This window comes from Haliotis rubra, unplaced genomic scaffold (assembly GCF_003918875.1).
Source record: "Haliotis rubra isolate DU_JTF1 unplaced genomic scaffold, ASM391887v1 Scf379, whole genome shotgun sequence".
Lineage (NCBI taxonomy): Eukaryota > Metazoa > Mollusca > Gastropoda > Lepetellida > Haliotidae > Haliotis > Haliotis rubra.
The window spans coordinates 511,100-527,625 of record NW_025767056.1 but is presented as its reverse complement, the minus strand read 5'-3'; the positions used below and the strand labels follow the sequence as shown (position 1 = coordinate 527,625).

At 41.3% G+C, this 16,526-nt stretch overlaps 1 protein-coding gene across 3 annotated transcripts; it reads right to left on the bottom strand.

The window, feature by feature from the left end:
* Positions 1-1,720: 1,720 nt before the first annotated feature.
* On the bottom strand, positions 1,721-15,916 carry LOC124286220. 3 transcript variants are annotated; one of them, XM_046722559.1, is made up of 5 exons: positions 15,695-15,916; positions 10,470-10,894; positions 6,006-6,216; positions 5,051-5,356; positions 1,721-4,683 (listed from the first exon to the last, which is right to left on the bottom strand). In XM_046722559.1, exons 2-5 carry the CDS (start codon positions 10,794-10,796, stop codon positions 4,424-4,426), a joined length of 1,104 nt encoding a protein of 367 aa, XP_046578515.1. In that variant the 5' UTR covers positions 10,797-10,894; positions 15,695-15,916; the 3' UTR covers positions 1,721-4,423. The 3 variants fall into 3 exon arrangements, with proteins under 3 accessions (XP_046578515.1, XP_046578517.1, XP_046578516.1); XM_046722561.1 differs by lacking the exon at positions 15,695-15,916 and adding an exon at positions 11,126-11,235; XM_046722560.1 differs by lacking the exon at positions 15,695-15,916 and having other exon boundaries at positions 10,470-11,049.
* Positions 15,917-16,526: the final 610 nt, after the last annotated feature.

Genomic DNA, 16,526 nt, shown 5'->3' with positions numbered 1-16,526 from the left:
TCGAACCCGGGTCTTCGGCGTGACGAGCGAACGCTCTAACCACTAGGCTACCCATCGTCCCTTCCTCTGAAGGCAAGGTAGGCGTTATTTGATATGTAGTATGGGACAAAACAGCACAAGTGTCAAATTCATAATATATTTATTCAACCAATCAAACAGGAGAACAAACACCACTACACTCTCAAAACCACTAACAGTACATCTCTCAACAAGAAACAGTCGACCCGTGACGTCATCACACTCAAGCCAATCAAAATAGTAGCCACAGTCATTGGCTAAGAGCGCAAGGAGTTTTATAAGTTTTCCCATCCGCTATTGAGCAACGAGTCAATTCGGACCCCAATCCACCATCTTTGCCTGATCAAATGTCAATGACTCGAGACAGAGAATTCAAAACAAACCGCGCCTTTATCTGACTGTGAATAGTATTTTCTCAGCTTGAGAAAACAATTTTAAATCATGAGATACCTAATAAATATCAAGGAGTAGCAAAACTTATACATTCCAATCATAATAATAAATAAATTTCAGTTTTTAAATTTCATGTAATGTTTACTTACATTTGAAATAACCGCAATACTTGTAATGATAAATTATTAAATTAATCTATATCTACTTGGAATGATACAAAAACGTATAGGTGGAATATCCCTGCTAAAATATTAAATAGTGAGTACTCTCATCACAATTTACAGCCAATCACAACACAGGAAATATGTTTCCATGGTTACAATCACAAACAGGAAGTGTATGCAAGTTACATAATAGAGTGGTGCTTCATCACAGATTGAGAATATACAAAATACATTTAACGTACTCGGAGATATGTTTGCATATTTACATGAATTGTTCAAACATTAACTCATTCCTTCTCCGGGTCATAGTTCATTCAATTGCGAACTTTCATTACATTTTTGCAAACGTACCAATCGATAAATACAGCAAATCTACAGCAGAAACCATTGAAACGTTTCCAAGGCATATAATTGTAGTCTTCACTCAGCCGTTGTACACGTGTTTCTACAGTCAATACTCGAGCAAGTAGGGCAGTGAGACAGCGCAGTGGCAAAGTTTGATATTCTAGGTGGGCCGTGAAGGTGGGACGGGTGGGGAATTACATAAAAAATTAAACAATGTTCCAGAAGATGCCTTAAAAAGTCATTTTTGAAAGAAATGACATCGCCAGCCACCAAAAATAATTGTTGAAAGATTTTTTTTATAAACAAATAGCGTTTTGTTATTGTTGAAATATACAAGCTCGTTCGCTCGCTCACTCACTCACTCACTCATGCTCAATCACTGACAAACACACACACACTCACTCACGAACCGAACCGAACGAACGAATCAACAATCGAAAGAACGAACGAACGAACGAGCAAACGAATAGATCAAACGAACCGAACGATACGTGAGAGTTATTTTCCAATGTATCTACATCCACACAGGAACAGATAAAAACACTACACGGGCACAACAGTAGGTAATACAGTCAATCTATAATACAATGCTGGACGGATGTAGGGCAGGTCGATAACCGAGTTATCGATTAGTGAATATCGTGATATCGATATTATCATTCATTACAGGCACACGGCACGCACGCTCACTCCTCGTTACCCCAAAATTTGGAAAAATTTGGAATCCGTTTTTTAACAGACTCGATGTGTATTTTCAGGCCAAGTGGAGAGTATAATCTTTTACTTCTTATTTTTTTCCATAAAACGGACCAAAATGTGTTATAACGGGGAGATGTATATAAATGTATAAAAGCATATTATCACAAGGTAGGGATAAGGAATCTTCATAAAACCAAACCACATTCAATCGTAATAGCAAAGATTCCTCACATTAGGAAAAAAATATGAAATGCGAAAAACGCATTTGATATACATGGGAAACTTGCAATATGACACGAGCTGATATATGCATGGAATGTTCACTGTGTGAAATACATATGTATGCATTATGGAAAACGATCTGTTGGCATAACAATGCGCATGCTTTGATTTGATTTGTTATGAAATATTAATACAAATTCCATAAAATATAAATCGAGAACATATACTCACATATTCAGAAAAACATAATTTCATCTAAAGCACTTATCTCATGGAATTGGCTGAAATATTTTCAACAAACAGTTTTGGGGCAGCGGCCATTGCTAATTGATATTATTCTGATAACATCTGACAATAGGCTCAGTGCGCATGTCAAATATGCTCAGGAAGTAATTATTGCTGTCTGTTGAGTTTCATTGTCTATTTATAACTCATAAATGTTACGTTTGTTTAACCGCATCAAAGAGCGAAATTTCTCTTGTTAATAAAACATAGAGAAAATGCCATAACTATATTTGAGAAACTCCGTTTAACAAATGAGACAATCCCGATAGTAAACATTGACCTTATCCTACATTGCTGATCAATACCGTTTGTAAATGGCTTAATGGCTTCCGCCCGTAGCATACAATTTAAACGGAATGTTTAGCGCCATGCAGAAATAATTAAGATGGCTGGCGATAACATAGTGTTGAGAAAGATGTCTGATTCAGTGTGCGTCCAAACGTTGCAGTGTCTACTTAACAATCGGCCATGATGTACTAAATTCATGTCTAGCACAGCGAACACTTACTGTGTTTCAAAACAGTTTTAATTTCCTAACCATAAAAATGTCGGTTGCTTTTGAACTTTGTCCTTTCGACTTCTTAAATATTAACATGAAATTAATATTTAAGTCGAAGATGGGCATTTGATATTTTTAAAACAAAGAATCAACAATGTTTTCCATTAATAAATTATATTTGGGAAATAAGATTCTCTGAGGAAAGGTTGAAGGTCTTATCGATATGCGGCTATGAATATTAGATGAGAGAAATGAAACGATTTAGCACTTGTGAAAATGGAATGCACTTTTGTATGTGAATATAGTTTTGCTTAAACAAACACGGTGATGTCAAAAGACTTAACAATTTGGTGTAAACAAAAACGCAAATACTGGAATCAATATTCTTGGAAATGAACACTCTTGGTGGATACATACTGGATTTCAAACGATTTCACGCCTCACTCATTCACTCACCAATACGCCCTTTTCAGTTGCGTGTATTGCAACGGAGATTGAGTGAGTGAGTGAGTTTAGTTTTACGCCGCTTTTAGTAATGTCCCAACAATATCACGGTGGAGGACACAGAAATGGGCTTCACACATTGTACCCATGTGGGGAATCGAACCTGGGTCTTCGACGTGACGAGCCAACGATTTAGCCACAAGGCTACCCCACCGCCCCTGATTTCAAACGATATGTTATGGAATGTTGACGATGTAGCTTAGGAAACCAATGTCAATATAGATATTGATGGAAATGTTTACAGACAACCAACACACTCACATACTCAACTATCAGCTTGGAATGGCACCGACACCATTATTAGGTCAGTATTACTACCTGATCTAATTACGACAACCAAAAAACGAAGCTCCCTTTGGCCCTCATCATGTGCGTCACTGGAGCACGAACGGGAAATTAGCTAATCCCAATGTCGTAAACTGTCACGACAACCGTAAAGCGATATGCCATTTCCTCTTCGCCCCGATTGTTGATAGCGACATCGATATTTGAAATTATTGATCGACTAGGGTATTACTACCTGTCGTTCTCTCGTTAACCCATGATTAAGCACCGAGCGGTCAGGTGTAATATAATAATCATATTAACTTAAGTCGGATTCGTCTCTTGATTTGCGACTGCCTCGAGTAGGTAAGCAGACGCCAGATTGATTTTCATCGAGCTGGCCCAGATCGCCATATGCCATCCTGACGAGGAACGGTGACGATTTCTGATCGGTGAGATCGTGAAAGGCGATAAGAATGATGAATTAGAATTCTCAAACCACCGTCTTGACAGGAGAAGGGGATTCAGACATTGAGAGTGTTATGTCAAGCACTTTCAACAAGCTTTTAATTAGGCACTTTAGGTTTTAGGCTTTTCACGCTCCGCTTTGATGTGGGAAATATTATCGTTACTCAGTGAAATATGTGTGTTTGGTTCTGGGACGTATATGTTGGGTAACTGATACACTGCGAATGAGATACAATCTACAGCGCCACTTCAGCACATTGGACGGGGTAAACATGAGACACGTGTCTTGGTCTTTCGGCCGAGGCCGTGTCGTAAATAACACTAATAAAATACTTCTTGGAAACATAAAGCACACGTGGTACTTTGACTGGATGGAATAAATATATGCCCTTCCTCACCGGAAGAAGAAGTTCGTGGTGGCGGCCATCTTGCAACAGAATAGTATCCTGGACGGATATGAAGCGTGTGGATCTTTGTGTGACGTCATGTCGCATGTGATCATAAATTATAATAAATATTGTCCTCGTGTTGTGAATAAATAGTCTATGGTCTGATGGTGATTTCAGTTTCGTATACAATTCCTATGTTCGCACATTTCACGTATAGTTGACAGAATGCTGACGGATTCCTTCAACACACTGTTCGTCTGTACCAGCTCTCTACTGAACTGTTCGAAACTTGCTGGTGTCGTATCTTGTCGCCGGATGTTCTTATACGCAGCTTCCGCCATCTGCAGGAAGTTCATCTCCATCATTGAGCATGTGCATTTCTGTTTTTTGGTTCTCGGAGAAAGTGGCACAGAGTTTTCTGACGATGTATCACCTGCAAAAGACAATTGTTACACTGAAGAGGAGGTAACTCTCACATTGTTCCCCAAAATTGGCGAACATAGGCCTCAATATCAACAGTTGTTGAGTGTTTTTTAGCGCCGCCTTTATCGATAAGTTAGCCACGCTGGAACCGGTTGAAATTTTATCCTACGTCCTGATAATAAGAGGTGACTTAATAAATCGGTTGATCATGGTGACTCTGTTGCTCGCACTCTCAGTCACTTGATTGTTAGGTCCAGACTTGATCTTAAATGGACGTCGTTATATAACCGAAGGTGGACAAACAAACATTTCTGTAAAATCTGGTATAAGTCAAAATTAGCAAACACGTGGCATCCAAACAAAAATAGTGCACATACCAAATTTCCTTTTCTTTGTCATCTCCAATCTTTCTCTGCCTGACTCCATATGTCGTTGCTGACGATCCATACAGTCGCATCTGTGATGGTCGGGGAACGGTGAGGGCGGTGTGGGTGTGGCCCAGGAAGGGGAGTGGAGTGGACGGTCATGGTAGGTGAAGTCCCGGTCGAAAAACGCCCGGGGGTGTTCGGGACCAGGGGACCTCTTGTCCCTGTATGCGTAGTACATTGGGTGCTTGTCGGAGTCTCGGTGGCGGTCAACGTACACGTCGTCGTGGGGCTCTGGGGGTACCCGGTGGTACGTATCTGGAAGGGCAAAGTACGTGTATAAGCATAGTAGTAGTGGTAGTAGTACTAGTGGTAGTAGTAGTGGTGGCTGTAGTATTAGTAGTGGTAGCAGTGGTAGTAGTAGTAGTAGTAGTAGTAGTGGTAGTAGTAGTAGTAGTAGTAGTAGTAGTAGTAGTAGTAGTAGTAGTAGTAGTAGTAGTAGTAGTAGTAGTAGTAGTAGTAGTGGTAGTAGTAGTGGTAGTAGTAGTGGTGGTTGTAGTATTAGTAGTGGTAGCAGTGGTAGTAGTAGTAGTAGTAGTAGTAGTAGTAGTAGTAGTAAAGGACACTGGAGCAGTAGTAGGTGGTAAGAATTCGTTAATAACACCAAGAGTTTTCGTTGCATATACTTATCCTTTCTTAAAACCGGGCTATATTTTTCTTTCAAGAAATTGTTAAATTATTTTGTGAGTTGAATCTGAATGTCAGATACCAAAAAAACCCACAAGGACATTTTCTGGAACGGCAATCAAATAGACGCTCATGTACCCACGTGCACAAAGCGACCTCATTACATGATCGTAACTCCCATACCCTAAGAGGGTTTTAGCGCTAAGGTCTCTTTGTGCAACGGGTCCCACATCTACCTCAACCTATCGGTTTCTGTTTTTCAAAACCAAGTCGTTCTTACCATTCCGGATAACTCTGTATTCGTTTTCAATTCCTGCAAACAGTTGCCTCTTGATCTTCTCCGACATGGAGTCTCCAGATTGTCGATCTGGATCTGCAGCTTGGCGGGGAGTCAGACTCGCGTTCTCGTCGGCAACCTTCTCATAGCGTAATGGCGGCTGGAGCACTTCCGGTACACGTTTTGGCGTGGACTCAGTCTTGGATTTGAGAATCTGGAATTGCATGACAGAATATTTAAGGTACCATACATGGTATCGTTCCCTTCTGAGCAACTTTCATCCCATGAGGCCAAAAATATTTTCGCGTTATACACGAATATTATAAATTGGCCTGACCCTGCAAATTCCTGTGTTATTCAGAGTTGCATTTTCCAGGTACATGTAACAAGAGAAGACGAATAGAAATACCGTTATTGCTTGTGAATTTAGGATAGCTGAAATAATCTAGCTGACACTTGTTATTTGAAAGTCTACATTTTTGTTTCTGACATAATACGGTTAGGCGGAATTGTGAAAAGACATCGAGAATATATTCGCAGACGCCCTGCTTTTAACAGCGTTGTTGAAATTCATGCGCCATGGGCATCAACCGTCCACTTTGTCTGTGCATTTAATATGCCGGTAAGAAATCCAATAAGTACTTATCCAGGAATTGGGTTTTTGTATGCAACTGAAGCCTAAAAGGCGAAATAGGGCTGTGGCAAAGCGGCTAAAGCGTTGGCTTGTCGCGTTGAAGACCCTGGTTTGATTCCTGGTACAGTGTGTGAAGCTCATTCCTGGTGTCCCTCGCTGTGATATTGATGGAATAGTGCTAAAAGTGGCGTAAAACCCTAACCATTCACTTAAAAGAACACTAAAACCGAAATCAATAACCGATCAACAACACGGTTGATCGAAATTGGATTTATTTCGAAAACACAAAAGTCATGCTTAACGACAAACTGTTAAATCGGTATCAGCGTTCTCGTGAGAACGAAAATATACTTCATCCGAGTCGTGCGTTGATACAAACATTGCAGATCACGTCCACAAGTCCTTAAAATATCGGCTATATTCTGAATAGAGTAATCCATACATGGACGGCCATGTCATGGGAAGGGCCTCAGTCTCTGCGACGTCCACCGATGCACACGCGTATCACTTATTCACCTACCCGGCGATGGTGGAAATACCGTTGCTTGGCAAGATCGAAGCCACCTTGCTTGAAGAATAGGTTCAGGACAAAGGCCCGTTGAAGGCTTTGTGCGTGCTCACAATACCAAGACGATGGCTGCGATATCCAAGTACGTTTTGTTTAAGCATGGTTGGGTCTTTTCCGTGCCACCATCGATTGCAGCGTTACGAACGTGACAAATTTCGATGGAGCAAATTGGGGATTTGGGTAAAATAAATATTTAGCACTTTAGCGTTGCATTGACGGTCGATGCTAGATAAAGGGAAATATTGTTGACGTGTGACCTATTATCAAAGATGACTTTGTTGTTGTTGCTATTTCTGCTTGGTGCTGAAGATACAAAGGATGCAGGTCGGGCGCGATGGGAGAGTGGTGATTAGTTAAAATGATTGGGTTATGATTGTCGTATCGTAAATCTGTCACAGAGGGTACAATCATGCACGTCGCCATAGTTCTGAATATGCATGACGACGCACAAGAACGCTAGTGTGCAAGGGGGTGCATGAATACTATGTTACTGAGTGTAATTGTGCATTACTATTGTGTTACTGGTGAGTTTGCATCAGTATTTGTTACTGAATGAGTAATTGTGCATCAGTATTGTGTTACTGAATCAGTAATTGTGCATCAGTATTGTGTTACTTAATGAGTAATTGTGCATTAGAACTGTGTTACTGATTGAGTAATTGTGCATTAGAATTGTGTTACTGATTGAGTAATTGTGCATTAGAATTGTGTTACTGATTGAGTAATTGTGCATTAGAGTTGTGTTACTGATTGAGTAATTGTGAATTAGAATTGTGTTACTGATTGAGTAATTGTGAATTAGAATTGTGTTACTGATTGAGTAATTGTGCATTAGAATTGTGTTACTGATTGAGTAATTGTGCATCAATTGATTGTGTTACTGAGTGAGTGTGTTAATGAGTAGTTGTGCATTGTGGTGTGTTACAGCGGATTGAGTAATTGTGAACTATCATCGACTGTTTAATAGTTCAGTTCAATAAGTTTGACGGAAAATGAGAATACTCGTGCATTAAATTGTATTTACTAGCTTCACAATAAACAGACTTGTATTTTGAGCGGTTTTAACTATCATCGACTGTTTAATAGTTCAGTTCTAAGTTTGACGGAAAATGAGAATACTCGAAAAGTATTTACTAGCTTCACAATAAACAGACTTGTATTTTGGACATAGTCCGGTGTGATGGGGAAACGCCCTAAGTGATGTAGGATTCTAACTTTTTTTGGAAACCCCGGGCATCGGTATGCTGCTGACATACCTAGAAAGAAGATTGTGTGAACGAGAATTTGAACCCATTATCATAGGTTGGTTACCTCCCCTTAACGTCGGGCGCCAGGCAGGGTAACAACAAGTGCCATGTTTTACGTCATCTGGTACGAAACGACCGGGCCTCAAACTACAGCCCGGCTTTCCTGCTAGACGTTCCCTACACAGGACTAGTCACGTGGTCCATGCAACGTTAAACACTCACTCACTCACTCACTTCCAGGACTGAAATACGTTCAAATTAACGTCAACCACGACTGTCATACCACGTCCATCAAGGAAATAATACGAATGACACGAGCGAAGTGAAAGATTCCAGTTTGAAATAAGATATTGATTCGCCGTGTCTATTTCACAAATTAACGTAACAAATAGATGGCCGGCCAATTACCCAGCAAGCCGACTGAAGATATCGATATTCTCATTCCTGTGACGACAATAACCTATCGAGTCTGGAAATGTATCTGTTTCACTTTTTCATGTCAAAGCAATCTGCATTAAGTCGTTTCTTATGTTAAGTCTCTTTTTGTGCTAAGAATAAGACGGCTCTTTTAGCTCCATGCATTTGCCCCCACCCCCACCCCCAATTCCCCACCCGTGATTGCTATTCACAACTGTTGTCAACACGTATTAAACAATATTGATTTCGTTTCAGTGAAAGGACTATTTTTTCGCCCATTACTTGTCACTGCAGCAACCGACAAACAAATCAACCAATCACAGCCTGCCATCGCACGTATGTATCCCGGAAGCAACGGTTTAAGCACGTGACTTTAAAAGATATGGACTATTTTCCACAACATAAAGTGGACAATTTGCACCCGAAATTACCCAGTTTGGGTGTTTTGTAATCATGATGAATCGCTGCATCTGAGGGTGAATACCGAAAGATGAACGTGAAATTATTATGTAATCGCAGACTGTTGGAATCAAGTTCCGTCACAATACGGACACAATACAAATCGGACTGGCAATAATGACTCGATACTTGAAAATCTAAACTGTTTACGCGGACGTCCTGTATTTATCCAATTTCAAACAATATCCCATTTTTATTTGGAATTATGATCATTTTATTGATTACATATTTCGTCTAAGAATGCATCAAGTTTAGTTCTCGTTTATTTTTCAAAGCTGCTGCAAGTACCTTTATAAAGATGACGCATTATCCACTGAAGTTTTCTTGAGGGCGTGACCTTGAGATGATTTAAAGGGACAATAAAGCTCACTGCTTCATGTGCCTGAGAATTAATCACCGTAACTCATATTCGTGCATTTTAGATTATATGTCTTCGGTTCGCTTTCTACGTCAAATTCTACTTACGGCATTAAATATTAACTATGTTATTGATTTTGAAATAAGTTGCCATTATCCCTGAGCACGAGAAAAAATCGGATCAATTTCGTGATTTGGCAATTTGCGTTCAGTAATTGTACAAATTAGAAAATATATCCCCAAATGGATCAGGTTTGGAGTTTTTGCAAGCTTATTGTTAGTATAGACAACGTATGATTATGATTTCACAATTGTGTAAATGTTGAGTATGCCTCCAGAAAAGAGGAGCGTGCACCTACGTTCAAGGTGCTACTTATTGTTACCCTGGCTCAAGGTATTAAGGGGATAAGACGAGGACTGGTCGAGTGAAAGTCAATATTATGTGTGGTACTCATGTTAACCCGGGGCATAGCATCTCTGTGGGATAGCACTGTCACACGCACACGCACGGACGCACACACACATTGATATGTCCCAACCTCTCTCTCATGATCCGTTTTCGTTCCATCAAAATAGGGGCGGTAGGGATAGCCTAGTGGTTAAAGCGTACGCTTTCGATTCGTTCGATTCCCCATATGGGTACAATGTGTGTGAAGCCAATTTCTGGTGTCCCCCGCCGTGATATTGCTGGAACATTGCTAAGAGCGGCGTAAAACCATACTCACTCACTCCGTCAAAATACATTTTACGCTATATCATTCCTTGAACGAAAAGAGAATCATTACCTCTGTGTCTTTCCGCTCTTGCGTGAACCTGTCCGTCTCTGCTTGTCCTCGGTATTCAAAAACCTGCCTGGACCTATAAGAAAAGTCTGGGGATACTGGAGTACTTCTCGATTTACTGTCCGAAATGACCCATTCTGAATCGTCCTCAAACACGTTCCCGTCGGCTTTTGAAAAACAGTCTTCATTTTCCTTGCACGAAGACGTCGATGAGTTTCGTTCCTTCGGTACAACCAACACCCGAACATTTCCGTATCTAGAAACCAAATCCCTTTGAATTGCTTCCATTGGTATATACATTCCCCTTTGCACGGAATCCGATTTGTCCATGGCCTCGTGAAATTGTCGTCTGCCCGCGCTGTCGTCTGCTTCGGGTGTCGTCTGCTCACTTCATCAGTTGTCGTTTGGCGGGACCTTTACTGACAGACCTGAAACAGTGCACGGTTAATCTGAAATATATATGAGAAACCATTCCAGGTACCATTGATGTTAGCAATCTCCGGGGAAACCACGTGCAAAATGATGTCACTGACAATTGACCAATCGGCTGACGGATTAACCAGTCGTGGTTCTCGGACGTCCCATGCGCTTGAAAATTAAGCCATTAACAAGTAGCGCTTGCAGCGACACCAAACCACAATTACCTTGTGCGTTCTTACCTGTCATTTTCTACTAAGTCGGGTGAACTGTACTGCATACTAATCGATAAAGCTAGGGTCACGGGTATGCTTATAAATTATTCCCACAGTGTCAACGAAATAAACTGTCCATGGAATTCCTATACGTCTCATGCGCTTGAACTACACGCGTAGCACGAGCTCTTTGCCGAAGGCATAACGGCAAATTAGGACCATGATCGATGGCGGATCAGAAATCATTTACTGTTGCTTGTGAACGTTATGACTAGGCTGTGAATTGTTCCCTGGGGGTCTATCTGTCCGTATGCTCCACAATACACGTAGGACATAATGCAATATCACCTAACTATAAGCTGCAATAAACAACTGCTTGATTGCAATGTGAGTGATGTCGCAGTTGTCAATATCACAAGGCCGGGACGTCAGAGCATTGAAATCGTGATATTTACATCGGTATGTTGCGTGGGGCTTTGACATATCGATGAAACCAACAATGAGCGCCAGAGTGACGTTTTGAACATAGAGAATATCATATGAGTACCCATGTCATACTATATTTACGACGCGAGTGCCTAAATGTTCGTATTCCCAGAGCGAGAGTGAGGGATATACTGATATTTAGGCACGAGTGTCGTAAACATAGTATGATATGGGCACGAATATGATATTCTGTTTATTACCGAAGTCGTCATATTGAGGAAAATAAACCCAAATCTACTGGCTACCCGCCGTCGCCGCATGTAGAACGCAACGTAACTGAAGAAACGTGACGTCATAGCATTGTTCATGACGTCATGTCACAATGACAAAGTGATATTTTGCCCTAGGGCATGGTATGAAAAATATGAACCCATCCACGGTGTGGAGGGCGTGGGCCTTTAAACCGATCACGCGATACCTCCTTCATGAGGGTTTAAACAACAAGGAAGTGTACGTTACGGCACGCTGCCGAGTCATCCTAGCACGTGGCTGTTAGTGAAATGTGTAAGCGTCTATTTCACTTGACACAGTTGCACAGCAGCCTGTCTGACCCCGCTCCCTGCACGCGTTGCTTGAAACAACAACATAGCCGAGATTTGGGTGGGGTGAGTGAGGGTTAGGGACGCTCTGTTGGTCCCCCAAAGCTTAGGGGTTGATATCAGATATCAGTACCTTGATACGGATTTCACTCCCAATTATAAAGCATGCGTCACAGTTCGTTTTTCGTCAGCACCCAGCACATTATTTCATTTTCATTTTTTTTTTCTTTTTGGGAGGGTGGGGAGGGGTAAAGAGAGGGGGGGCGCTGTTACAATTAGTCTTCAGCAACCAAGGCTTGTCGTATGAGGCAACTAACGGGATCAGGTGGTCAGACTCACTCACTTGGCTGACACGCGTCATCACATCCCAAATGCGTAGATCGATGATCACTGGATTGTCTGGTCTCGATTACTTACCGACTGCCGACATATAGCTGGAACAGTGCAGCGTTCAACAACAAACCAACGAAAACTAGCCCAATACTGACCCACGCGGTACGCGTTGCGCAACAATCAACCAACGAGGCTTGGCGTATTTCGGGTCGTCACATGGCAGATCGCCCACACAACGTTTTCCCAAAGTCAGGTAAATTACGATGGAACATTCCATGCTACAGGTGCGACGAACACGTTGCTAGTTAAAGCAGATCCAGTGTCGAATAATTTACAAACAGACTACCACCATTCCGCTGCCTTTCATTATCCCACAGAAAACACTACTTTTTCAAAACAAACTAGTCTTTACATCAGATGTAGAATATTTTGATTTGCATGACAAGTTCAAGGTGTGGACATATTTAGCGCACCTGTACCTTATCGTGACGGGTTCTAAATGTGTTCTTGACAACGAAGAATTTGTTTTCAATTGCCCGTATTTGCAAACTCCCCATGTTGACTCTGAGCAAAGTGCACGCGTTGGTCTCACTCGGTGCAAATACGTCACGTGGTTCGTTGTTTCCCATGCCACAATCAGCTCTTAATTTAATATTTGCCTACAAAACTAGATGGAAACAAAACTGAAACATTAACAACATGGGAATTAATTGTGTAAATTTACAATCCGTGACAGTAGGAAAAGAAGATCACAATCGGCCGCGTGCTGAAGAGCGGACGCGCGAGACACTCGCGTGGCAGACTAGTCTAGGAAGAGTTGTCCCCCTTATACCACGCCCGACAACACGGCCATCGTGTCGCGTGTATAGATTTCGCTCAAGACAGTCGGGACATTTGCGCGCTTTGTTAAGAAAAACCGACAGGTAATACGACGTGTTTTATCGAAAGTTGTGCGTAGAATCCTAGTTGTAAATACTGGAGAGGAAATTAGCCAATTAATCAATAACGCCGCCCATTAAGAAAAGTTAGTAAATTACCTCCATTATTATTACCGATGCTAATTAGACCATTAAATTATGCAAACTGCTACCTGTCTTGACTGGGATGCGTTGACTTTCGAATTTTCTGACATAAATTCCACTCGCGTTTCTACTGATTGAAGTGTATAGCTTTGTCTGTCGTCGTAAAATTCTCGGCGGAGAGAAGTATCGAAGGGCTGGATGCTTCTGGACGCAGCATTTGAGTCTCGTATATGAAAGGCATCGCCATCATGAAGTTTATGTTAGAATCAGCGTCGTAGTCGTTGTATTCAGACTGTCATTGCCGCTGCTGATCATGTTGATGGTGAAGTTGACGATGTTACTTAGTGTATCACCTAATTTGTATTGATATAGCACCCTACCCCCACCCCACCCCCCATCATCAACAGCAGCAGCAGTATTAACATCATCACCATCATCAAAATGTTCCATCACAACAATCGTATTCGTCATCAATGTCGTCATCGTCGTCGTCTTGACATCATCATTGTTATCATCGACCCGTGAAGATCCGGGGTAGAATATGTCTTCAGCAACCCATGCTTGCCAACAAGGCGACTATGCTTGTCGTAAGAGGCGACTAACGGGATCGGGTGGTCAGGTTCGCTGACTTGGTTGGCACATGTCATCGGTTCCCAATTGCGCAGACCGATGCTCATGCTGTTCATCACTGGATTGTCTGTTCCAGACTCGACTATTTACAGACCGTCGCCATATAGCTGGGATATTGCTGAGTGCGACGTTAAACTAAAGTCACTCACTCATTGTTTTCAACAACAGCATTATCATCATTTTTAAAATCAAAATGTTCCATCACAATCGACGTCACCATCATCATCATCGTCACCATCATCATCATCGTCACCATCATCACTCAGCTCCGGGAGGAATATTTACCGTTATACACATCACGTAGCAAGAAAGTTAAAAATCTCCTTTCTAACCTCCTGTCAAAAGTTGATGTTAAAGTAAAATTCCGAGTATTTTCATCGTCATCTACTTCCTCCTCCTCTTCTTCGTCATCGTCGTAATTGTCATCATCATCGTCGTCGTCGTCATATCATCACCACCACCACCATCATCATCATCATCACTACTGTAATCATCATCGTCGTCATCGTCGTCATATCATCATCATCATCATCACCAATATAATCGTCATCATCACCGTGCTATTTTAATAACGATGCAGATGTGCCCTGCGAGAGCCCAATACAACGTTCACCTGTTCTCCGTTAACAAGCCGCGAAAACCACTAATGACAGACCGATTATTATCGGTTAGCACATGTTCCAAATATCAGATTATCACCTTGGCAAATCGGAGCGTGGGTTATCACCCCGGATAATTGTTACCAGGTATAATTACCACTCGATAGAAATACGGATTTAGAAAAGTAATTAGAACATCAAGTCACCATGTATGACCTCATCAACCTTGAGTCGAAGCTTGAAGATATGCATGTTGTCAAATTACATGTATCATTATATGAATGTGTTACCTGCAGTATGGCTTGAGATAATTATAATTACGTGCTTGCGGTAATTGCCGATATTTTGATCATTATGCTTATGTAAACACAGGTGTAGCAACACAGGTAGGGACATCAAAAGAAGAGCCGCCCAGTTGAGGCAGTAACGCCTATCATCGCTGTCTACGCGCTGGTTTTTGTGTAACCTTGAGCTATTTTTGTGTCAAGTACCGTTATGCTTGTTTTATTGTTCCTCTCTCGCTATAGCGCGTAACTGAGACACACATATCTAAGCCCCAATAAATTTCTTGACATTCCTCGTTATAACGCTAAGCTTACACATATAAATGCATGTTAGCATAAAAGTATATTAAAGAATACTTCTTGTGATACACAAAGCGTAATAATAAAGAATTGTGAACTAAATTCAGACAGCACAATAAATCATTATTATCATACAACGTGTGTAAAGTGTGTTTTTTAAGAGATCAGGATTAATGTGTAACATTGTTTGCATTAAATAGACTCAAAAAAATCATCTATATTTGTTTTACAAATACTAGCACGTTCCATTACAAACAGTCCACTTACAAGACAAAAAATATCGCTTAAATTTGGAGATATATACAAATAACATTTCCAAAACATAAATTATCTAATACAAATGTCAGCAATAGTTTGACATGTAAACAAAATGTAAACAAAATGTAAACAAATCTTTGCTCACCAACTTTTCCAAATTTCAGAATCCATCGGAATGTGCAGAACAATCCATTGTGAAAACGTTCATATATGTGTGTATTTCCTCGAATATTGCTTGGGCGAATACAAAACACTGATATACCCCTCGTGTACTCTGCCCGGGTACTTGTGATGCACGCCTCAGCCAGATAGCGGTACTACCAGCCCTAAATCCCGAGCCGGCTTATAGTAAAGATTTTATCCCGTACTACGAAACACACACCTCGCGCTGTGATTGGCAGGTCCAAAGCTCCGTTAGGGGCCGTCAAGGGTGGAAATTCCTCAAGTAATTATTAGTAACGAAGCCAGCTGTATCCAGTCACGTGACCGTATGTAAAATAACCGGTCACGTGACGCACTTATATTCTCACGGTGGCGTCGTCTGCTCCGCTGGTCACGTGACTTCACGGGTCACGTGACACGCATTCCGCTATCAGCCACGATAGCGGGTGCATTCGTGTTTCTTTTAGTGCTTGTTTACATATGATAACTAGTACAGCGGTCGAACACGGGTATTTGTTTACTTGTACCACGAAGATTAATAACCGAGCGATTTAAATTCCATTCAGTTGCACTATATCAAGGTTTTATTCAGGAGTACATTTCAACCCGGCCACCCCAAACAGTCACCCATTCTGCACCCAATGGCACAATTTGATACGAGAAATAATTTACTGTTCATTGTGACAAAAACTCCGCAAACAATCTAAATGTAATGTTCATTTAGTATTCCCTTAAGCATTAGTTTATTGTCGAATTCCAATACAATGACCCCGAGGTGATGATGTCCGCCATATTGTTAGCGCCCCGGAACATGT